This window comes from Xyrauchen texanus, chromosome 24 (genome assembly GCF_025860055.1).
Source record: "Xyrauchen texanus isolate HMW12.3.18 chromosome 24, RBS_HiC_50CHRs, whole genome shotgun sequence".
NCBI classification, from domain to species: Eukaryota; Metazoa; Chordata; class Actinopteri; order Cypriniformes; family Catostomidae; genus Xyrauchen; species Xyrauchen texanus.
The window spans coordinates 41,415,172-41,440,313 of NC_068299.1; the positions used below are offsets into that span (position 1 = coordinate 41,415,172).

At 38.1% G+C, this 25,142-nt stretch overlaps 1 protein-coding gene and 1 non-coding gene across 2 annotated transcripts in view; both read right to left on the reverse strand.

Moving 5' to 3' along the window:
* Positions 1-20,522: 20,522 nt before the first annotated feature.
* On the reverse strand, positions 20,523-20,594 carry trnae-uuc (transfer RNA glutamic acid (anticodon UUC)). Its single transcript has one exon. It is a non-coding gene; the product is annotated as a tRNA-Glu (tRNA).
* A 1,824-nt stretch (positions 20,595-22,418) lies between these two features.
* lgi1a (leucine-rich, glioma inactivated 1a) overlaps positions 22,419-25,142 on the reverse strand; it is a 14,380-nt gene continuing 11,656 nt past the window's right edge. Inside the window, exon 8 of the mRNA XM_052090288.1 lies at positions 22,419-23,455. Within this exon, the coding sequence (XP_051946248.1) occupies positions 22,638-23,455 (818 nt within the window). The 3' untranslated portion in view covers positions 22,419-22,637. The remainder of the gene's footprint in view (positions 23,456-25,142) is intronic.

Sequence of the window (25,142 nt, forward strand, 5' to 3'; positions counted from 1 at the left end):
GCTTCTTAATTTGCATACAAATCAAGAGATCTGCCTCGGTTACACCACGATTTCCAAGCTCATGAGAGTGTAAGCGTCAACATTGAAAAAACTATACAAATGTGTGGATTTGACTCCTATTACGAGTCAGATCGTTACCATGTTTTTGTGCTTGTAATGGAAACCTTGCTAACAACACAGTCAAATGGTTATATTAATATTTTTCCAGGACATTTAGGTATTTTTTCATGACTTTTTCATGACTGGAAAACAGCATTGCAAAATTCCAGGTTTTCCAGGACACATGGGAACCCTGATTATGTGGACAGTGGTGAATGATCAGACTCTGGTCGCAGCCATTTCACTTGACTCCGAAAAGGCATTTGATATGGTACAATGGGCTTATCTTTTTAAGAATTTGGAGATATATGAGTTCAGGAATACTTTTATTTGACGGTTTAAATTACTTTATAGACATCCGGTAGTGGCGGTACAAACAAATTGATTAATTTCAGATTATTTTACTCTGGATAGGGGAATTATTAATTCCTTTAATAGTTAATAAGTCTAATAATAAAAAGGTTTTCAAACGATGTGGGTAGGTTTGCTTCATTACATTTATCGATGATTGGGTAGGTTAATGTTATTCAAATTAATTGTATTCCAAAATTCAACTACCTGCAACAGTCAATCACTATAGATGTCCTCTCTAATATCAAGCAATTTGATGGCATAGGGAAGTCCTTCATTTGGAATGGTAAACGTCCCAGATTACATTTCAGTAAGATGCATAGGCCGATTGACAAAGGTGGGCTAGGCCTACACAAGAATTTGTTTTATTATTATGCGTTCGGTCTCAGATATTTGGCTCATTGGTCGCTTCCTCTTGAGAGAGCCCCCTCCCTGGTTTTGTATTGAACAGGAAGTCCTTGCCCCTATTTCGTCACTGCAAAGCCTTTCTATCAAACTAATCTGAGAAGATAAATTACTTATTCAAAAGTGTCCAGAGTGTTTAATTCAGAAATGTATTTAAATGTTGCCTCGAGCTTATGGCTGAACCCCAAATTATGTATTAATAAATCCCTTTCTGCTGGTCAGAGTGGATTGTGAGGGGGGTCAATACACTCGGTAACCTATATGAGAGTGGAGTGTTTAGAGCCTTTGAAAATCTGGTTCATCATTTTGTGATTCCCAGATCTCAGTTCTTTAGGTATTTACAGCTGCACCACCTGCTCTATACTATATTTGGGAGTAGCATTCACCCCAGTAGTAAGTATTATATACGTTGTGACAAAAAATGATTTATTGCCCTGATTTATGGTTTAATTGCTGTACATTTGACCTTTCCCTCTGCCCCCTCCCCTCCCTCCGGCAGTTGTACATGCTGTGATATGACGTGTCTGTTCTGATACCCCCATTGGTGTATTTAAAAAGGGTTAGGTTTGTTCATTGCAAGTATTTTGTGATTTCCACTTGTGCAATGGCTGCTCCCAGCACTCCTAAAAAAACAATGTTAAATGATGTAAAAAGACTTACTAAGATATATTGGGCTCCGAGGAGATGTCATGGTCCAGGCATGACCAGGTCTCTCCATGAGCCGTTAGAAGATCTGAAATATGAATTTCATCTAAACAACACACAGTTGTGTGTGTACGACTTTGACAGAACATCTTGTACTGTTAAGTTATTCAACAAGGGTGATGCAATGGATGAAGACCATTGTTTGTATTTCACGGAAAAGGACTGGGATGTATTTTACAATCGTGTTTTGAGGGATCTGAATAATGGAGCATCTCCAGAATCATTTCCAAGAGACCGTGTGTTTGGTAACCACACTATCAAGAGGATTGCTGACCATGTCTACATACTTACCAGCGAGGACAAACAGGGTCTCAGTGACAGAGGGTGTCCTTTCCCAGAGACAGAGCACAATGAATGTTTCCAAATGAAGTTTTTGTTTCAGTGAAAAGATATTCCTATACTGAATGACGTTTTTTCAAAGATAGACAAACTGTTTAAATGGTGTGATGCAAATGACCAATACAATGTAATTAAGGTCAGCCTGTTTGACCCCGAAAAAGCGTGGGAGTGACCGTGTAACACCGCCCACCTTCTACAGACCTTAAAGGTTGGCGGTGACTGACCGCATTTCAAACCAACATTCAAACCAACATGTCTCAAGACTTTACTACATATCTTCCTGGGCCCGTCGCATCACCCAATGACCCAGATACTTCAGAAAGAGATGACCCCGTTGTAGGGTCTTCTGACATAGGCCATTGGCTTGACAAGTTTTGCATGGAGCTTGGCTACAGCAATCTAACGTTCATTTCATCTCACGGATCAGGATGCCCACTTCCGGATGCAGCGGCTCTTAAGGGAGAGGACGACACGGATGGCCTTATTGGTGTGAAGGGGTTCAATTTCATAAAAGCAGTCATAGTGGTCATTCTGGATCATCTCCTCGATTTAAAGTTAAAAGAGTTGTGCTACGGTTGTGAAGTGGATCACCCCAGTCAGATCCAGCACACGTGCTTGTTTGATCCTGACAAGTATTTCTTTTACACTCATTTTGAAGAAATTTCCAGTAAACTGTTTAAACCTGTGTTAAACCAAGTCATCGGCCAGGCTTTAAAACCATTTAGATTGACACCGCATCCTCAGAGAATCCATGGAGTTGTTGAAGGCGTGTTGTGTGAACTAAGAGAGGAGCCGAACATTCTACAGAGAGTGCGTGAAATCCGTGAGAAGCTGGTGAATGATACCTGTGAACAGGCTGTCTACGACGCTGTGGACGGTTGGAAAGGCTGTTTGGCTGGGTCCAAAGTTTGATGCTAACAATGGGGAACTGCTGCGGAGCTACTGGCCTGATTACATTTATTCTGAGACATCGACTTCAATGTGAAATAACCAATATGCTGTATAAGATCATTAATGACGAACGTTCTGGACAAAACAAGCTTGTAAATGAAGCCTATATTAACAAACGGCTGATTTGTCTAAAAAACACATGGATATAGTCAGAGGTCTATCAAACAATTGGACTGAAATGATACAAGTCTATGCCTACCAGAATGATTCTCCCTGTTTGTTGCTTAAAAACATTCTAAATTCATTGTTTGAATGCGATAATGTCTGTAAAATATCTGATATAATATGCTTATGTACATTTGTGACGGATACATGCGTGATGTTATTGTCAAGAAACGAAAGGAGTGATAGTCATGTCTTTGAAAATGTTGATACTCTGGTTAATTACCTGATTGACAAAAATACTGATACATGCGTTAATTTCCTACAATATCTAGACATTGGTTGATGTTGGTGTTTCTATTTGACTATTTAAGCATGTATTGTATGATTACCCCTGATTTTAAAATAAAAGGATACTTTTATAGATTCACTGTTTCATTATGTAGGTGGTGTCTGATCTGATAACATGACCGAACAATTGCATAAGGTGTACTACACACCATCAAACCCCGGCTCTTTAGGGGGTGTGAGTTAGGGTTGGGCTATGTCCCCTAAATTGGCAGTTGACGATGTTAACAGTAAAACATCGCGATGGACGATGATATCGGGGTATATAATTTCATATAATTTTCAAAAATGATATGAAAAATTATAATTTCGTTATTTTACTAACCCAACTAATGACTCGTCGGCGCTTTATCAGTAGGTTGCACGACACGTGAAGCATTTTTTTTAGCTTTCACTTAAGAAGAGTTGTGCACTTTTTATTTTAATATATCTCTTTACATAAATACTATTTTCCACTTAAAAACTCTAATTTCGTTATTTTACTATCCCAACTGACTCATCCGAGCTTTCCAATAGGTTGCACGTAAGGGGGAAAAATATTTCTTCCACTTAAGAAGATTTGTGCACTTTCATGCACTTTTTATTTTAATATATCTCTTTACATAGATATTTTTTTTCTACTGAAAAACTATAATTTCGTTATTTTACTAGCCCAACTAATTAGTAGCCTACTCATCCGGGCTTTTTAATATATTGCCCCTAAGAAAAAAAAGTCGTCTTTGGGCAGCCTTCTTGCGAAGAGAGCAGCCACAGTCACACTCACTGATGAGCAAAAGGTCGAGGCAGAAATGACCATGTACCTGCAGGAAATGGCCATTGATGGGGAAAAGGACCCGCTGACTTGGTGGAAAACGAACGACAAAATGTTTCCGTTCATTGCAAGATTAGCACGGAAATATCTGTGCATATGTGCTACCAGTACTCCATCAGAGCGGGTCTTCAGCACAGCGGGTTGTGTAGTTACTCCAATCCGCAGCTTATTAAAACCAGATAAAGTGAATATGTTGGTATTTCTGGCCAGAAACATCGAAATTTAAACATGGTCTATGGTGAAAGATATTAGACTTCTTTACGCATTTTTCGCCATCCGTTGCGGAGCTATTCGATTTTGCATATTATTTTTTAAACGTTCATTTGTGTAGTTCATATGACCACTTTACAATATTTCAATAACATAATTTATTTTGTAGCCTGTGCTGAAGTTAATTGTGCTGCTAATTATAAGTGAAATGTTAATGCCGAGTTTCGGTCTGAGTGTTGTTCCCGTTTTCTTGTTTTAATAAATGTGTGTTATTCATATTCACCTTGTTTCTTTCATTTGATTTGACATTATGGATTTATGGCCAAGGACATTTTTCTTTAAAAGTATTTACCAGACAAAAGTTATTTGACGTTCGCTGGTCTGGGTTTATCTTAAACTGCCGCATCAGTATATACAAGAGCTATGTGACAATGAGCAAGATGTTCTGAGACTACAACTACTAATAATTAATTAATAAAGGCTTAAAATAAAATATTTTAATCTAAATGTACAGTGTAAGACATGTAAAAAAAAGACAAGAAGCTAACAATGTCAAGATCAATATTTGTGTAGCCTGCCTGACACGGTATTTTCACAGACTAACACGTCACGTCTCTGGCATAAACTACAGTATTTAAAATAGCATATATGCATTAGCTATATTCTCAATTTAATTTACAGAGCAATCCCTGCAAAGTTTTTAGGTTAACTATAGAAGAGACTAGGATTAGTGAGTCACACTAGCAAGACTCGCAAAAGGGGGCGTGGCATCACGATGGTGGCTCTACATCGTGATGTTGGTCAGCCATCACGATGGACGATGATATCGTCCATCGGCACAACCCTAGTGTGAGTAGATTAAAACGTGGTGTATTAGAGGAAAGTGGTGATTTGCTAAGTGATAAAGAAGTTTCAGACTGGTTAGCCAGTCAAGATGCTTATACACTCCACAGACCACTGCGACATCATTTTAAAAGGAATAGGGTCGTTGTTTATGGTATTGATACACAGTTTCAAATGGACCTGGTAGATATGTCAATATATTCTACGGAAAATGACAATACTAAATTTCTTCTCACATGTATAGACGTGTTTAGCAAATATGCATGGGTACGTTGTATAAAGAACAAGACTGGATTGGCAGTGACCAATGCATTTAATTCAATACTACAGGAGGGTAGAATCCCTCAGAAAATTCAGACTGACAAGGGGAAGGAATTTTTTAACAAGCATTTCCAACAACTAACTAAAAAACACAACATTTACCATTTCAGCACGGGGAGTGAATTGAAAGCAAGCGTTATTGAACGTTTTAATAGAACGTTAAAAGGACGGATGTGGCGTTATTTAACAGCTATAAACTCTAAACGCTACATCAATGTTTTACAAGACATTATTCAAGGATACAACAGTAGTTATCACAGAAGTATTAAAATGAGGCCTGTAGATGTCAACAAAGAAAATTAACCGGTCGTCTATGACAATTTGTATGGTAATGTGTGTAAGAAGATGCCTGTATTTAAATTCAAAATCGGCGACGTGGTTAGAATATCAAAGATGAGGGGTCCTTTTACCAAGGGTTATGAACAAAACTACACAGATGAGTTATTCACTATAACCGAATGTATACCACGACAACCACCAGTCTACAAACTATCTGATTATGATGGCGACGTTATCGATGGATCATTTTATGAAGAGTTGTTACAAAAAATTATTGTGGATAAGGACAAAGCTTTTAAAGTAGAAAAGATATTAGACAAGAAGAAGCACGGTAAAAGATCCATGGTGCTCGTACGATGGGTGGGGTGGCCTCCGAAGTTTGACAGCTGGGTTAATGAAAAAGCTGTTGTAGATCTACAAACCTCTTAAAGCATATAAAAATAAAACATTTGTTACCTGACTTCATTTCTGCAGTAAACGGTCATGGATGAAGCAGGGTTTTATGTTACATTGCCATGCAATGCTTCATTAGATCTTTACCCGAAAACCGAATTTCAAATTACAGAACAAGATTAGCCAAACCTATAAACTTAAAAGGTCGTTGGGAGGTGGGTGTGGCTGAAATTGAATACCCTAGATCATGGTACACTATTACTGATGATGATGCGAAAGTCCAATTCAGAGAGGTTATCGACGGAATCAGCCATCTTGTGAAAATAAAGCTGAAAAGTGGTTATTATGACGAAGTTTTGTTTGTAATTAAGGAGCTAAATGCTATGCTACCTCGGCATGCACGTCTTGGCTACGATCATGTGAAAAACAAAGTGTTCATGATGGCGGCACCAGGAAGTTCCTTAACATTCCACGGTAAACTAGCCATTATTTTGGGTGTAATACCGAAGAAACCATTGGTAGCTGTAAATGATTATACTGGAAATGAAAGCATCGAACCCGGTTTTACGCCAGTGTACGCGCCACATCAAGCAGACATAAATGGAGGGTTTTACACCATGTACATGTACACAGATATTATCGAATATTAATCTGTGGGTGATGCACATGCCCCGCTTTTGAGATGTGATATAACCGGATCGGATCGTGAAATAGTCAGTGTTGCATATGACAGAGTACACTACGTGTCAGTGAATAAACATTCTATTGGAGAGATTTGTATTGAGCTCAAAGACGACAGAAACAGGGAAGTGCCATTTTCTTACGGCAAAGTCGTCGTTAAACTACACTTCAGGCCTGTGAAACAACCGATCCTTTAAAAATGGCCTATTATAATCCGTACCAAATGGACCCCACTCATTATGTAAACTATTATAAAACTCAAGCAGGCGGTGGAATGCCGGGGTTTTCTGGGGGAGGGATCATGTATGGGGCGGGGCTCGGAGGCCTTTTCAGGGGTTTGTTTCGAATGGCTCTTCCGTTGTTAAAAAGAGGTTTCAGCATAACCAAACCACACCTTAAAAACGCTGCTAAAAACATAGCCAGCGACGTTGTTACCAGAGCTATGACACATTCCTTTAATAATAATGATAAATCTCAAGACGGTTCGGGGTTAATGGTTATGTTACGTAAACGGAGGTCTAAACCACCTGGAATGAGGAGGGGGAGGAGTGGTCAGGCGGTAAAGAAAACCAGGAAACCCCCTAAGAAAACCGCAGTTAGGCAACGAAAACGAAAGAGAGCTGTGAAGCGTTTTTCATCTGTTAAAACTATATTCTAAACCATGGCACTACTACACGCCATGTCCGAAGAGTGTATTAAATCCGAACTGGATCTGTTTATAGTACCGATGACTCAGACGGCTATTGAAAAAAACACATACATTGAAATCCCTCCTCTATCTGCGATATCGGACAGCGCTCCATTGGAATTTTTCATAGCGGGGAATGGTGAAGATTATATAGATTTAAATAATACACTGCTTTACATGCGTGTTAAAATCACAAATCCGGACGGTTCAAATATCAGAGATGGGACTCCTGTTGGACTGGTCAATTATCCAGGAAACACTATTTTTTCACAGGTTGACGTATCGCTTGGTGATAGGTTAATTTCGCAGAGTACAAACACTTACCCCTATCGATGTATTATAGAATGCCTTTTAAACTATGGTAAAGATACATTGGAATGTGTTTTCTCAGCAGGTTTATGCATGGATGCAGGCGATCCGGCAGGGGGTTCAACCCCCAATGAGTCTCACAAAGAACAATCTGTTAACCCTGTTGAAGATATTATAGCAGATGTATTGAAAAATGTCCCATTGAGATGTGTGAAAAATGCAAGATACATCATGGATAAAATGTCTAAAGCCAAAGAAATGGCATCGTGGAACGATTCGGGGGAGTTTGTATTTAAAGGCATTACTATACAGGGATCACACGTGATGGATCTTGTAAAGAGTATTACGGCTCCGCATAATATTAGGGATGACCGTAGACCTCATGGATGGACTGAGTTTTTGCAGGCAATTGCTACTTTAAACATCCCCTATTCAACAGTGCCAAACCATAAGGTTAGACGTGTAATAAGTTCATTTAAAACCAAACCGTCTACATCGCCCTCTACCTCTACGGGTCAAAGAATGTATTTAAGTACGCCTTCTTCTAAAGATTCAGATGTATCACCGTTTAAATCACCGTCTCTTGATCAAAACGTATGGCTATCATTTTGATATTGTATAATTGTATATTCATTTTTGTACAAATTAATCATATGGTATTCAATAAAGCTATGACATTGGTACATTTGACATTGTGCTCTTTTTATTTATTTGAAGCAAACATTTACAAATCATGTATTTAACATAAACGTTTCACCCATTTGCACACATTGCATACACTTAAATGTAGTACTATTACAATGAGTTATCCTTAGTTTTTCACAAAATGCAATACATATTCATCATTTTTAATTAAATCATCGCTATAAAGCATCATAACATCATCATAAGCACGACCTCGAATCATATGATATAGAAAGAAAATACAATGATGACCACATGTGTCAGACATAAAATGCTGAACTTGTTTAGCTGAATATTGAATGCGTGTTGAATTCGTTTTTAGACAGGCAGTGATTGATACAGGAAAACGAATAAAATCAGGACTATTACCGAAACTGTCAAAGAAAAATGCTGAACCATCCTTATTTATGTAAATTGCTAACCAGTGTTCACCGGGGAGATGTGCAGGGTCTGTGTTGATTATGGCTGACGTAGGTAATGTTCTTAAGGGGTCCTTCGGTAAATGATCACACGGTAGTACTCCAAGAAAATGTGTGTTTTGTGTGATTCTGTCTATAGCCGCTGTAAGTTGTATGGTATTCATGTTTTCAATTAATAATTGTCAACAAGTACCTGTCTTCGGTTAGAAACTTCAATGATGTTGTCAAAAACAGCATAAACAATCAGATTAATGGTTCTTGGAAGCGGTTGTCTGAAACGTACTTCTAGTCTGATATTCCCAGACTTAACAAGCGAGATGTGGTGACCACATTCTTCGTCTGGAGTGAGGTTGAAACCATAAAGTGTATAACCCTGCAGAAAATCTTCTCTGTCGATTACCAACGCTTGGTTTTTTAGATGTCTTCCAGACGAAAGTGCAAGCTGGTAAAATTCTGCACGGCGGTGCCTGCTCCAAAGTCAGGTTGTAATGGTTTGGCGGGTGTTGCTGACCATCCACATAAACAGCTAGAAACTCCAGATCGTAATGCTTAAATGCAAAAGGGTTTTTATCGTATGCCCCTGTAAAAGCATCATTATCGACCATACCCAATATGATGGAGTTGGGTAATGTACCTAAAAACAGGTTTTCCTGGTTTGATACACGACCTCCAGCTGGTATGGAGAAATTTTTCAGGCAGACCCTGTCAATGGGGTATTTGGCAGTTGTTGAGAGTAGTGCTTGAGCGTGCCCCAGTCTCACTCCTGGTGATACAGATACTTTTTAACAAACAGAGAAGCTGTCAAAATACGCGGTTTGTATGCTATAGCATCACTCCTCATTAGACAAAATTCATCTTTGCCTCTTGTCAGACCGGATTTTAATGTCCACCCCATTAAGCATTAGTTTTTCTTGAAAGAAAATATCACTGTGTATTGGTGATAAACGCTCAACTACTGCACTTTCGTTGCTAAAGGCAGCCCTCTTTGTCAGACCAATGTTAGCCCCTGCCGGATCAGCCTGCATCCATATGTCCGGCAGAATCTTTGTAAAATAAACCTGCTGAGAAAACACTTTCCAATGTATCTTTACCATAGTTTAAAAGGCATTCTATAATACATCGATAGGGGTAAGTGTGTGTACTCTGCGAAATTAACCTATCACCAAGCGATACGTCAACCTGTGAAAAAATAGTGTTTCCTGGATAATTGACCAGTCCAACAGGAGTCCCATCTCTGATATTTGAACCGTCCGGATTTGTGATTTTAACACGCATGTAAAGCAGTGTATTATTTAAATCTATATAATCTTCACCATTCCACGCTATGAAAAAATCCAATGGAGCGCTGTCCGATATCGCAGATAGAGGAGGGATTTCAATGTATGTGTTTTTTTCAATAGCCGTCTGAGTCATCGGTACTGTAAACAGATCCAGTTCGGATTTAATACACTCTTCGGACATGGTGTGTAGTAGTGCCATGGTTTAGAATATAGTTTTAACAGATGAAAACGCTTCACAGCTCTCTTTCGTTTTAGTTGCCTAACTGCGGTTTTCTTAGGGGTTTCCTGGTTTTCTTTACCGCCTGACCACTCCTCCCCTCCTCATTCCAGGTGGTTTAGACCTCCGTTTACGTAACATAACCATTAACCCGAACCGTCTTGAGATTTATCATTATTATTAAAGGAATGTGTCATAGCTCTGGTAACAAGCGTCACTGGCTATGTTTTTAGCAGCGTTTTTAAGGTGTGGTTTGGCTATGCTGAAACCTCTTTTTAACAACGGAAGAGCCATTCGAAACAAACCCCTGAAAAGGCCTCCGAGCCCGCCCCATACATGACCCCTCCCCAGAAAACCCCGGCATTCCACCGCCTGCTTGAGTTTTATAATAGTTTACATAATGAGTGGGGTCCATTTGGTACGGATTATAATAGGCCATTTTTAAAGGATCGGTTGTTTCACAGGCCTGAAGTGTAGTTTAACGATGACTTTGCCGTAAGAAAATGGCACTTCCCTGTTTCTGTCGTCTTTTAGCTCAATACAAATCTCTCCAATAGAATGTTTATTCACTGACACGTAGTGTACTCTGTCATATGCAACACTGACTATTTCACGATCCGATCCGGTTATATGTACACATCTCAAAAGCGGGGCATGTGCATCACCCACAGATTGATATTCGATAATATCTGTGTACATGTACATGGTGTAAAACCCTCCATTTATGTCTGCTTGGTGTGGCGCGTACACTGGCGTAAAACCGGGTTCGATGCTTTCATTTCCAGTATAATCATTTACAGCTACCAATGGTTTCTTCGATTATTACACCCAAAATAATGGCTATTTTACCGTGGAATGTTAAGGAACTTCCTGGTGCCGCCATCATGAACACTTTGTTTTTCACATGATCGTAGCCAAGGCGTGCATGCGAGGTAGCATAGCATTTAGCTCCTTAATTACAAACAAAACTTCGTCATAATAACCACTTTTCAGCTTTATCTTCACAAGATGGCTGATTCCGTCGATAACCTCTCTGAATTGGACTTTCGCATCATCATCAGTAATAGTGTACCATGATCTAGGGTATTCAATTTCAGCCACACCCACCTCCCAACGACCTTTTAAGTTTATAGGTTTGGCTAATCTTGTTCTGTAATTTGAAATTCGGTTTTCGGGTAAAGATCTAATGAAGCATTGCATGGCAATGTAACATAAAACCCTGCTTCATCCATGACCGTTTACTGCAGAAATGAAGTCAGGTAACAAATGTTTTATTTTTATATGCTTTAAGAGGTTTGTAGATCTACAACAGCTTTTTCATTAACCCAGCTGTCAAACTTGGAGGCCACCCCACCCATCGTCACGAGCACCATGGATCTTTTACCATGCTTCTTCTTGTCTAATATCTTTTCTACTTTAAAAGCTTTGTCCTTATCCACAATAATTTTTTGTAACAACTCTTCATAAAATGATCCATCGATAGCGTCGCCATCATAATCAGATAGTTTGTAGACTGGTGGTTGTCGTGGTATACATTCGGTTATAGTGAAGAACTCATCTGTGTAGTTTTGTTCATAACCCTTGGTAAAAGGACCCCTCATCTTTGATATTCTAACCACGTCGCCGATTTTGAATTTAAATACAGGCATCTTCTTACACACATTACCATACAAATTGTCATAGACGACCGGTTAATTTTCTTTGTTGACATCTACAGGCCTCATTTTAATACTTCTGTGATAACTACTGTTGTATCCTTGAATAATGTCTTGTAAAACATTGATGTAGCGTTTAGAGTTTATAGCTGTTAAATAGCGCCACATCCGTCCTTTTAACGTTCTATTAAAGCGTTCAGTAGCGCTTGCTTTCAATTCACTCCCGTGCTGAAATGGTAAATGTTGTGTTTTTAGTTAGTTGTTGGAAATGCTTGTTAAAAAATTCCTTCCCTTGTCAGTCTGAATTTTCTGAGGGATTCTACCCTCTTGTAGTATTGAATTAAATGCATTGGTCACTGCCAATCCAGTCTTGTTCTTTATACAACGTACCCATGCATATTTGCTAAACACGTCTATACATGTGAGAAGAAATTTAGTATTGTCATTTTCCGTAGAATATATTGACATATCTACCAGGTCCATTTGAAACTGTGTATCAATACCATAAACAACGACCCTATTCCTTTTAAAATGATGTCGCAGTGGTCTGTGGAGTGTATAAGCATCTTGACTGGCTAACCAGTCTGAAACTTCTTTATCACTTAGCAAATCACCACTTTCCTCTAATACACCACGTTTTAATCTACTCACACCCCTAAAGAGCCGGGGTTTGATGGTGTGTAGTACACCTTATGCAATTGTTAGGTCATGTTATCAGATCAGACACCACCTAAATAATGAAACAGTGAATCTATAAAAGTATCCTTTTATTTTAAAATCAGGGGTAATCATACAATACATGCTTAAATAGTCAAATAGAAACACCAACATCAACCAATGTCTAGATATTGTAGGAAATTAACGCATGTATCAGTATTTTTGTCAATCAGGTAATTAACCAGAGTATCAACATTTTCAAAGACATGACTATCACTCCTTTCGTTTCTTGACAATAACATCACGCATGTATCCGTCACAAATGTACATAAGCATATTATATCAGATATTTTACAAACATTATCGCATTCAAACAATGAATTTAGAATGTTTTTAAGCAACAAACAGGGAGAATCATTCTGGTAGGCATAGACTTGTATCATTTCAGTCCAATTGTTTGATAGACCTCTGACTATATCCATGTGTTTTTTTAGACAAATCAGCCGTTTGTTAATATAGGGTTCATTTACAAGCTTGTTTTGTCCAGAACGTTCGTCATTAATGATCTTATACAGCATATTGGTTATTTCACATTGAAGTCGATGTCTCAGAATAAATGTAATCAGGCCAGTAGCTCCGCAGCAGTTCCCCATTGTTAGCATCAAACTTTGGACCCAGTCGAACAGCCTGTTCACAGGTATCATTCACCAGCTTCTCACGGATTTCACGCACTCTCTGTAGAATGTTCGGCTCCTCTCTTAGTTCACACAACACGCCTTCGACAACTCCATGGATTCTCTGAGGATGCGGTGTCAATCCAAATGGTTTTAAAGCCTGGCCGATGACTTGGTTTAACACAGGTTTAAACAGTTTACTGGAAATTTCTTCAAAATGAGTGTAAAAGAAATACTTGTCAGGATCAAACAAGCACGTGTGCTGGATCTGACTGGGGTGATCCACTTCACAACCGTAGCACAACTCTTTTAACTTTAAATCGAGGAGATGATCCAGAATGACCACTATGAATGCTTTTATGAAATTGAACCCCTTCACACCAATAATGCCATCCGTGTCGTCCTCTCCCTTAAGAGCCGCTGCATCCGGAAGTGGGCATCCTGATCCGTGGGATGAAATGAACGTTAGATTGCTGTAGCCAAGCCAATGGCCGATGTCAGAAGACCCTACAACGGGGTCATCTCTTGCTGAAGTATCTGGGTCATTGGGTGATGCGACGGGCCCAGGAAGATATGTAGTAAAGACTTGAGACATGTTGGTTTGAATGTTGGTTTGAAATGCGGTCAGTCACCGCCAACCTTTAAGGTCTGTAGAAGGTGGGCGGTGTTACACGGTCACTCCCACGCTTTTTCGGGGTCAAACAGGCTGACCTTAATTACATTGTATTGGTCATTTGCATCACACCATTTAAACAGTTTGTCTATCTTTGAAAAACCATCATTCAGTATAGGAATATCTTTCTACTGAAACAAAAACTTCATTTGGAAACATTTATTGTGCTCTGTCTCTGGGAAAGGACACCCTCTGTCACTGAGACCCTGTTTGTCCTCGCTGGTAAGTATGTAGACATGGTCAGCAACCCTCTTGATAGTGTGGTTACCAAACACACGGTCTCTTGGAAATGATTCTGGAGATGCTCCATTATTCAGATCCCTCAAAACACGATTGTAAAATACATCCCAGTCCTTTTCCGTGAAATACAAACAATGGTCTTCATCCATTGCATCACCCTTGTTGAATAACTTAACAGTACAAGATGTTCTGTCAAAGTCGTTCACACACAACTGTGTGTTGTTTAGATGAAATTCATATTTCAGATCTTCTAACGGCTCATGGAGAGACCTGGTCATGCCTGGACCATGACATCTCCTCGGAGCCCAATAGTAGTTCTTATAATATACTTTGTGTCAAAAAATGATTTATGGCTTAATTGCTGTACCTTTGACCTTTCCCCTTCCGCTCACCCCGCCCCGCACCGCCCCACCCGCCCCGCCCCCCCTCTTTCCCTCCCACCCACCTTCCCCCATTCCGGTGTGTGTGTTGTGGTGTGACGTGTTTGGTCATATCTGATGTTATATGTCTGCAGAGGTATCCGCCCCCACAACAGTGTCACAAAAGGTCTTACATTTTAAAAACAAAATAGTCCGCTTTATAAAATACAGATTTAACACAAAAATCTTACATTAGTTCTGCGCAGTCCTTTCATGAGTGGTTTAAGAACAGTGACAAATGCAAGACAGTCCTAAAACCTGTGTTAATTTCATATCATCATTTCTCTTAGGAGATATGTGTGTGTGTGTGTGTGTGTGTGTGTGTGTGTGTGTGTGTATATATGTGTGCCCTATAGAGGGTTGATGGATAGATAACTACCTAAACATGTGTGTGTGTGTGTGTGTGTGTGTGTGTGTGTGTGTGTGTGTGTGTGTGTGTGTGTGTGTGAGCGTGTATTTATCACTTTGTGGGGACCAAATGTCCCCATAAGGATAGTAAAACCTGAAATGTTTGACCTTGTGGGGACATTTTGTCGGTCCCCATGAGGAAAACAGCTTATAAATCATACTAAATTATGTTTTCTGAACATGTAAAAATGCAGAAAGTTTTCTGTGAGGGTTAGGTTTAGGGGTAGGGTTAGGTTTAGGGGATAGAATATAAAGTTTGTACAGTATAAAAACCATTATGTCTATGGAAAGTCCCCATAAAACATGGAAACACAACATGTGTGTGTGTGTGTGTGTGTGTGTGTGTGTGTGTGTGAGCATGTATTTATCACTTTGTGGGGACCAAATGTCCCCATAAGGATAGTAAAACTCGAAATTTTTGACCTTGTGGGGACATTTTGTCAGTCCCCATGAGGAAAACAGCTTATAAATCATACTAAATTATGTTTTTTGAAAATCTAAAAATGCAGAAAGTTTTCTGTGATGGTTAGGTTTAGGGATAGGGTTAGGGTCATGGGATAGAATATATAGTTTGTACAGTATAAAAACCATTATGTCTATGGAAAGTCCCCATAAAACATGGAAACACAACATATGTGTGTGTGTGTGTGTGTGTGTGTGTGTGTGTGTGTGTGTGTGTGTGTGTGTGTGTGTGTGTGTGTGTGTGTGTGTGTGTGTGTGTGGCCTGTAGAGGGTTGATGGATAGATAACTACCTAAACTTTGTGTCAAAATTGGGCTTCCATGCAGGGGGGGCGTAACATTTTACCATTTGTGCGGTATGTGTGTGGAAATTGCGCTTTAACTGACAAAACATGTGCTTTGTCACTACAAATGAGTACCGTCAGTATTTTGGTAAACAGGTTTATTTTATATAGAATTCTGACGAAATATCTTTAATACAAAAGTTTGTTACATTTTTTTTTTTTTAACCATGAGATTCTAAAACAGTGGATATTGAATGATATTAGTTTATTTTTCTCAAACAGACGATACTGGCAGAGCAAACTCATTTAGACGGACACTTTATTAACAAGGGTTAGGCTATTTATTTTTACCAGAGACTAAAACGTATTTTAAACCAAATGTTCAGATTGGCAAACACAATATTGCCGTTGAAATAGTATGCATTATAAATTGTAACTTTAACACGTGTTGTATTGCATTTTTCCAATCAAATTAATAAGGCGTTTTTGATCCAGACTTTAAGGCGACGATCGACAAATGTTTTGTGGCGGGGGTGAAGACGCGCCAAGATTTCGAAGTGTCAGGGATTTTGGTATAGTCTGGACAGTCCTTTCAAATTATTCAGGCATTAAACTATCAAACATACCAATGTTGATTTATTCAGTTCTAAAAGAGTGTAACTAAACATACATCCAAGAAATAGTTTACACAAATTATATTTGTAGGCTACTATTAATATTGTAAATATCCATGGGTGCGTTTCTTCACGAGCATTCGGTCTGCTGCAGATTTGTCACATCTATATTTACCTACAGTCATAACAAGTGACATAAAAAATGCACATCCGATATAAACTCAAACAATAGAGCAATTTACTTAAATCAATGAGTGGTATACATTTAAAATTGATGTGTACCAAAATAATACATTCTGATGATTGTGCTCATACTTGTGTGAACTGTTGAATACTAATGGGGAAAATGAGCAAATGCAAGATTGGCTATGAGAGAGCAGCCGGACTTGATTGCCTCCACATGGGTGTTGTTGCGGAAAGGAAGTGGAACGCGGGCAAAAGAGAGGACGAGGATCTGTTGATTTATTTGCAGCCTGGACTTATTAATCTGATGTTTAATAAAGTAAACTGTCTTTGTGAAATAGTCTGAGTGGTTGTGTGATTTATCTTCTGGCATTGACAAGTAGGCCTAATGAAATAACATAACTGTTACACTTGCAAAAGATTTGACAAATGCAATGTACGTTTAACAACACGTCTTAAACATGAGAGACAAAAGCGGGTTATAAAAGCAATGGATACATGACACCATTGAATTGAATCTGAAGCGTTATAGAGAGAGAATGCCAAACGATGTGCAAGTTCTCGATATGTGACTGAAAATGATAGAATTAAACATAAAAAGTACAATGCTATGCAACCAACAAGCAACATCGTATCAACATAAAAGAACAGAGCGACAGAAGTATGCCAATATCAAACAGCTACAAAGGATATAACTATTTCTTCTTTTCGTTGTAAAAAGCAGGCTGAATGGTGTGTTGTTTACACTTTCAAACCATATGTTTGTTTACTTCTGTAAGGGGTTAAACCGTTTCATTAGGTAATACGAGGTTTATACACGTGTAAAATGTAAAAATATTTTATTTTAAGCCATAGTAAAAAACTCATTACATTACATGTGGTCTTCAGATTTGAAAACACAACCCATTTAAAACAGAACGAGGTATTTTGTGTGCAAATGTCACAGATGAGACACGTTTGTGTGCGAGACGGCAGCGGGTGTTTAACAAGTGCATTACTCTTTTAAAATGATATTTTTCCAAGCGAATGTTTGGCATTAGTTTAGCAAACACTTTTATTTCACTAAAACACAATAATATATATTTTTTTAGCTATAGCTCTAACAACAAATATCTTTCCAAATCAGTGGATATTGGTTGTGAAGCAAACTCATTCAGATTTTCACTTTTAAAGATAAGGAATAAATGGTGTTACTGAAAGATTACGTTTAACATTAGTTTAACAAACACGGCTATGTTACTAAAATGCAGTAACACATTTAAATGCTAATTTAGATGCATCTTTAGCACAAAGATTCTTACATTTATTAAAGACATGAAAAGTATCTTTCTAAAACGATGTGTAAAGGGCGTGCTGCAAATTAAATCCACATTCACTAGGCAATACAGTATTTTAGCAAACAGGTTTATTTGACTAAAACGCAATAATGTTTTTAAAGAATTCTGATGATATCTTTAATACAAAGGTTTGTTACATTTTTCATTTAAACATGAGATTCTAAAACAAAGACTACGGTTATGCAGCAAAACACACATTCAGTTTAAATATGAACAAATATTTTAACAAAAATAAAGTTTTGCGTTTTGATTTATATTACTAAAACACGATAAGCATTTCACGTAATTCTTCATGTTGTCTTGCATTTTTACTTTTTGACAAAGAGAAATGTTTTTAAACATTAGGTGGTCTAACACATCTCTAGCAATGACGCTTTAAAGATGCTGAACAAAAACTTTACCATAAAATGTATTTAACATCTTTATTTCAACAATGATCATTTTAAATGAAATACCATACATTTTTCCACTCAAAGTCTTTCAATCGATACTGAGCTCTTACAGGAAGTCAGAGGTCTGGGGTGGGAGGTTTTTCAGAATACGCACACACCCCCTGATCAGGCCTGATGGGGTCTTGTGTGATTCTGTTCAGCAAAACAATATGGTGCCATGAGTTTCCTGGTGTTTTATGGTTTGCTTTCATTGAAAAGCATGGTGACAACCAAACGTGTGAAAGAAGGGAGATAAAAGGGTTTATTTTGTTATAAAAGTTTTTCTTTTTACCCATCAAGTGCTCCATGTAACGTTGTGAAACATGGTAGAGATGTGGTTAAAGAAGTATTGCTCTTTGTAATACAGGCAGCAATTCAATATAATTACTTAAAAGAATAGTAAGTTTTTAGAAATCATTTGCTAAATCAATAGTTCAAATTCAGAGGTTTTTATAGTATGCTGTACACAGTTATCATAAAACCCATGTCAATTCAAGTGTGAACATTTCAAAGAAATGGGGTGATGGCATACTGGACAACAAATGACTTGTGATATACACACACAAGATATTTTAACACTAATTCACACCCTGAAACTACATTCATGGTACTGTTACGTCAGTGGGGTGTCAAACACAAATGCAAAGGCTGAGTTTACTTTGACACTCATATTTTTGGTATTAATTTACTCATTCCTGGATCAAACCCCACACTCAGAAACGTGTACATGAACAAAAATGTGTACTGTTGTGATGCCAACTGATCATCGCTTTACTGACTTTTATTTCAAGAAAACCACAAAGTCTACCAATAACTGATGAAGTAACGTGTTTACAGGACTGCATTTACTCACAAAAGTTCCTCTATTGCCACAATTGGATTTTTGTTTGTTGTAGAGTTATCCTCATTTGTAAATAGTTGTTTGTTTAAATGTTGCGATATTTTCTAGTTTACAAAGATGTCAGTTTTAACACACACACACACACACACACACACACACACACACACACACACACACACACATGTTGTGTTTCCATGTTTTATGGGGACTTTCCATAGACATAATGGTTTTTATACTGTACAAACTTTATATTCTATCCCCTAAACCTAACCCTACCCCTAAACCTAACCCTCACAGAAAACTTTCTGCATTTTTACATTTTCAAAAAACATAATTTAGTATGATTTATAAGCTGTTTTCCTCATGGGGACCGACAAAATGTCCCCACAAGGTCAAAAATTTTGGGTTTTACTATCCTTATGGGGACATTTGGTCCCCACAAAGTGATAAATACACGCTCACACACACACACACACACACACACACACATTTAGGTAGTTATCTATCCATTAACCCTCTATAGGGCACACACACACACACACACACACACACACACACACACACACACACACACACACACACACACACACACATATCTCCTAAGAGAAATGATGATATGAAATGAACACAGGTTTTAGGACTGTCTTGCATTTGTCACTTTTCTTAAACCATTATCGCAACCCCTCGCTCATGAAAGGACTGCGCAGAACTAATGTAAGATTTTTGTGTTAAATCTGTATTTTATAAAGCGAACTATTTTGTTTTTAAAATGTAAGACCTTTTGTTACTGTTACAGATAAAATTAATTATTGTGTTTGTTAATCTAATATCAAAGATTAAGAATGATAAACTATTTTCAATATTTTTAAAAATGTCTTTGATGTGTTTTGACAATCTGAACCTTTGATCTATAAAAAAGGTCACTGATAAAATACCACATATGCATTTGCTAACGATTTATTTATTATTTTTAAAAATGACTAGCATCCTTTGATTTTGATCAGTCAATATCCACTGTTTAGAAACATCTGTTGTTAGAACTACAATTAAATGAAATATTGTTTTTAATAATACGTGTATTTGTTAAACCAATATCAAAGATTATAGTTGTTGAAAATCACGTCATTGTGCCGAGAATGCCACTGAATTGCCTTTGTTTTCACAACAGCTCCGTGTAGATCAGAGCTCAGTGGATTACCATGCCACACCCTCTCCCATACCGGGAGTCGAACCCAGGCCGCCTGGGTGAAAACCAGGAATCCTAACCTCTAGACCATATGGGAGCCTGAGAGATGTTTAAAATAACAATCATTAACCATTAAATCCTTATTTTAAAGCGACCATCTGAATGTTTTTTGTCTTATCCAATATCCACTGTTTTAGAAAACACATTTTCACCCTTTTGTTAATAAAAAACTTGTACCATGTTTGACACCAAGCATTACACGCTCATTAAAGATGTCATTTAAACACATTTTAAACATAATACTGCTTTTTATGTCTTACAATAATAATAATAAATCCAAATGAACCCCACACACACATTACTTTAACATGTTTCTGAAAAACAACTCAATGATTACAACAATGAATTATTTCATCATGAACCATACATTATCTTGACATCTCATTTTCAAACCTAAACTCTTTTTAAATACACAGTTGTGGGGGCGGATACCTCTGCAGACATATAACATCAGATATGACCAAACACGTCACACCACAACACACACACCGGAATGGGGGAAGGTGGGTGGGAGGGAAAGAGGGCTTCAAGATTTTACATTGATTCTGTTGGACCCCCATTAGATTGTATAGGCCTGGTCTTAAAGACACACCAACCTGCTGATGATGCCAATCAGAGAATGGAGACATAACCCATGTCTTTTGGGGGTGTGTTAAGATCCAGGAGTTTTGGTTGAAGGTTCAGAGTTTTGTGTGTGATGTATTGGGCACTCGGGTTTAATTTTGCACCAGACTCCATATTCTGGGCGATGAGGCATTCATCAATGTTGAGAATATACACATAAAGAGTTGGGTCCTAACCAGCGTCACCAGACAGATTCTTTTAAGGGGATGGAGGTCGGCAGGAGTGCCATCATTTCAGGAGTGGTGCTCAGTGATGGGGAGGGTGGCAGCCTTTGTAGAAGGGAGTTTAGAAGACTAGGGAAATGTAACTTGTTTATGGAGAAATGGGCTGGATATCTGACGATAATGGATGTGTGAATATTATTATTTTTGTGCGATGGGATGTTGTTGGGTGCCAGGGTGGGGTTGGGGTGATTGTGCGGGTTAATTGTGGATTCTGTATATATACCTTTTGTTTTAGTGTGATAAAACCACTTACATATCTTTTCTGTGTTAAGTTAAAACAAATTTTACAACTGTTGCCATGACGATGTAATGTAAACAAACCCTAAAATGAGTTTTAACAGAAGAATTAACATAAGTGCTTTTATAAAATTATAAGCTTCATGTTTCTGCATTTAAACCCTTTAAAGATTGACAACATTCACTTCCATTGTAAGTGTCATTATAACTTCGATTTTTTGCTTTTTTTAAGAAAAGGAGGGACCAAACTTAATTTACTACCAAGAACAAGAGCTAAAAATGTACCAAGCACATTTTTCTCCACTTTCCAAAAAGAAAGAAAAACATTGTCCAAGTCTGCATTTGATTCACTGACAAACTATAGTACTATAGAATAGTATTCTATCTAATAGAATACTATTTGTGATTTGACAATATAAACCAATTGTCATTGTGGACAGTCTTTATTTAAAGTTAGTAGCAGTTTACAAAATAATGTGGGCATGATACTGTATGTACCCACTTATCCAGTAGAAGAGCATGGTTTCCTCATTTGGTTACATAAAGAGATCATCTCTTAAGAAATGTTTCTATCCCATTGGTTGTCACTGGTTGTGTTAGAACTATACAAACAGGCAATGTTAAAAATCAACGATACCACTACATACTACTGAAAAAGTTCAATCTGCATATCAAATTCAAGTCAAACAGCTGCCACATAAAAATACATAATTTAAAAGAGCAGTAAACAATTAAATTCCCAGATTCATTTGTGAGAAACACATTAATAAATAGTATAACAAGTATTTAAAAAAAAAAAATTACAGCAGCAGTCACAAAGTAGAAATACAACAGAAATGAATGAGCACAAGAGGATGATGAGCCAAATGAGTAGGTAATTGCAAAGAACACAGAGAATTCAAATGGCGGTATCAAATCAACAGCACCATCATGCAAGCTGACACTACGAGACCCTTGTTTATCAGCACCCACCCACTTTAGTATTAATGTACCAATCAGCTGCTCAAATCAAGGACAAGATGTTCATATATACGGGTCAGCCCCTTAAAACTAGAGCCAAGGAGGAATTCCCTGTTGTCAATAAAGACCAGAGAAAAAGCCCTGGGCGCTTGAATGTTCAGTTCCTGGAAGTGAATGAATTGGTTCTTCTTCGCATCCCAGCGATAGACTCGAGTGAAGGCATAGTCGCTGCCCAGGATGGCGTACTGCCAGTTGGCTATAGAAAATGGCTGGAAGACCATGGAGCCACGCGAGGCCATGGTCTGGATCTCAGTGAACATGTTACCATCCCATTTCATCACTTTCGAGTCTCCGATGAAGCGGGTTAGGCAAATGTACAGCTTGCTGTTCACAGTGAAATGTTTCACAGCATACACATCCTCCATCTCGGGAATGTCTGTGCGCCGATCAAACTGCTTGGTGCTCTTGTTCCATTGATAAATGACGGGCCGTTGAGAGCTGCTGGACAAGATCAGATGAGGTTTCCCAGAAATCTCCAGATACTCCACATCTGTGTCCCTGTGCCAGGGGTGCAAGGACTGATGGGAGTAGAAGCCATTGCCGTTCCATTTGTAAATTGTGGTGGAGCCTGCTTTGGAGCTATCTGCAATGATGAAGAAAGACTCTCCATCAATGTGGAAGATTTGCACATCATTCGGCTTTCTTATTTTCAAAATGTCAATGTCTTGAATTTTGATGAATTTGTTTGCTGAGATATCTCTCTTGTAGATGTGTGAGCCGCCAAAAAGTTGTGCGACTATGATGAAGAGTTGACTATCAATGACGAGAGGTTTGCAGATGACTGTGGAAGTGCCTGTGGAGAAAAGGATTTTGGAAATCATCTGAAAGTTGAACAAAGCCATTGCCACCACCATTATCATGAGTTTACAGTAAATTATGACTGATTATTTCTGTTTTGCTGAGGTACGGTTTGTTTTGTGAATGGTACTAGGGCTGGAACTATAATGAAATTTGGCTTATGATTAATTTTACACAATTACAATTTTGACGATTCATTTATCTGTTTTAGGACTATGACGATTGTCTTTTTTTAGAGCTTTCACGATTGTCATGTTTTTTTTGTTTTGTTTCATAATCCCCTTTTCTCCCAATTTGGAATGCCCAATTCCAACCACTTACTAGGTCCTCGTGGTGGTGCTATTACTCACCTCATTCCGGGTGGCGGAGGACAAGCCTCAGTTGCCTCCACTTCGGAGACAGTCAATCCACGCATCTTTGTCAAGTGGCTCGCTGTGCATGGCACCGTGGAGACTCACAGAATGTGGAGGCTCATGCTACTCCTCGCGATCCACGAATTTACAATTTACCATGCGCCCCATTGAGAGCGAGAACCACTAATCGCGACCACCCTCCCTAGCAACCGGGCCAATTTGGTTGCTTAGGAGACCTGGCTGGAGTCACTCAGCACACCCAGAATTTGAACTCGCGACTCCAGGGGTGGAAGTCAGTGTTAATATTTGCTGAGATACCCAGGCCCTTAATTGTCATGTTTCTTAAGGTGCATGTGTGCGTCATACAGCTTAAAGGAATAGTTTACACAAAAATGAAAATTGTCTCGTCATTTACTCTCCCTCCTGCCATCCCAAGATGTGTATGACTTTCTTTCTTCAGCAGAACACAAATTAAGATTTTAGAAGAATATTTCAGCTCTGTAGGTCCATACAATGCAAGTGAATGGATGCCAAAAATTTGAAGCTCCAAAATCCACATATGGGCTAGGGCTGCACGATTTGGGGAAAATATAATATTGCGCTATAATAAACAAATGATAACATGAGTCAACTTGCTTGGTTATCAAGGAAAATGCACAAATAGATTACTGATAATGCTGAAATGTGTATTTCTCAACTCAAACATACAAACTAGCAACAACAACAACTATAAATGCTGTGTTTTCAAATTAAAATATTTTTACAAAATGAAATAATAACATTTTTGCATTACTGCAAACTTGTTATTTTCTCAATATTACACCTAAATAAAATGGAACAATAAATAAGAACATATCAATTTTCATGAAAATAAGATTGTCCAAACAAACAGACATTTAATCAGGATGTAACATGTACTTTCTATAAACTCTTTTGAAAAGGAAACTGGATATAAATGTGTGGTTCACTCAAGCCACTAAAACTGTTGTTGTTGCCTTTGTGTTTTTTTTTTTTTTATTTCCAAATCCTCTTTCTAAAAAGTTCTACTTATCGCTGGTACCTCTTGTCCAGTGTGTGGATTATTTTCTGAAATCCCACTTTGCTAACGGTGCATCATGTCTCTTTATATCTCTGTGAAGACTTGTCATATGGCGTGACACTCGCAAACACATCTGTAATTGTGCTTTGTTTGACTTACTGGGCATTTTAATGTAGTTTTAGTCAATGAAAACTGTTGACATTTTCGTCATATTTTAGTAACATTTAGTCATATTGATATTTTAGCCACTGAACACTGTAAACATTTTAGCCATAAGAGTATTATTGATA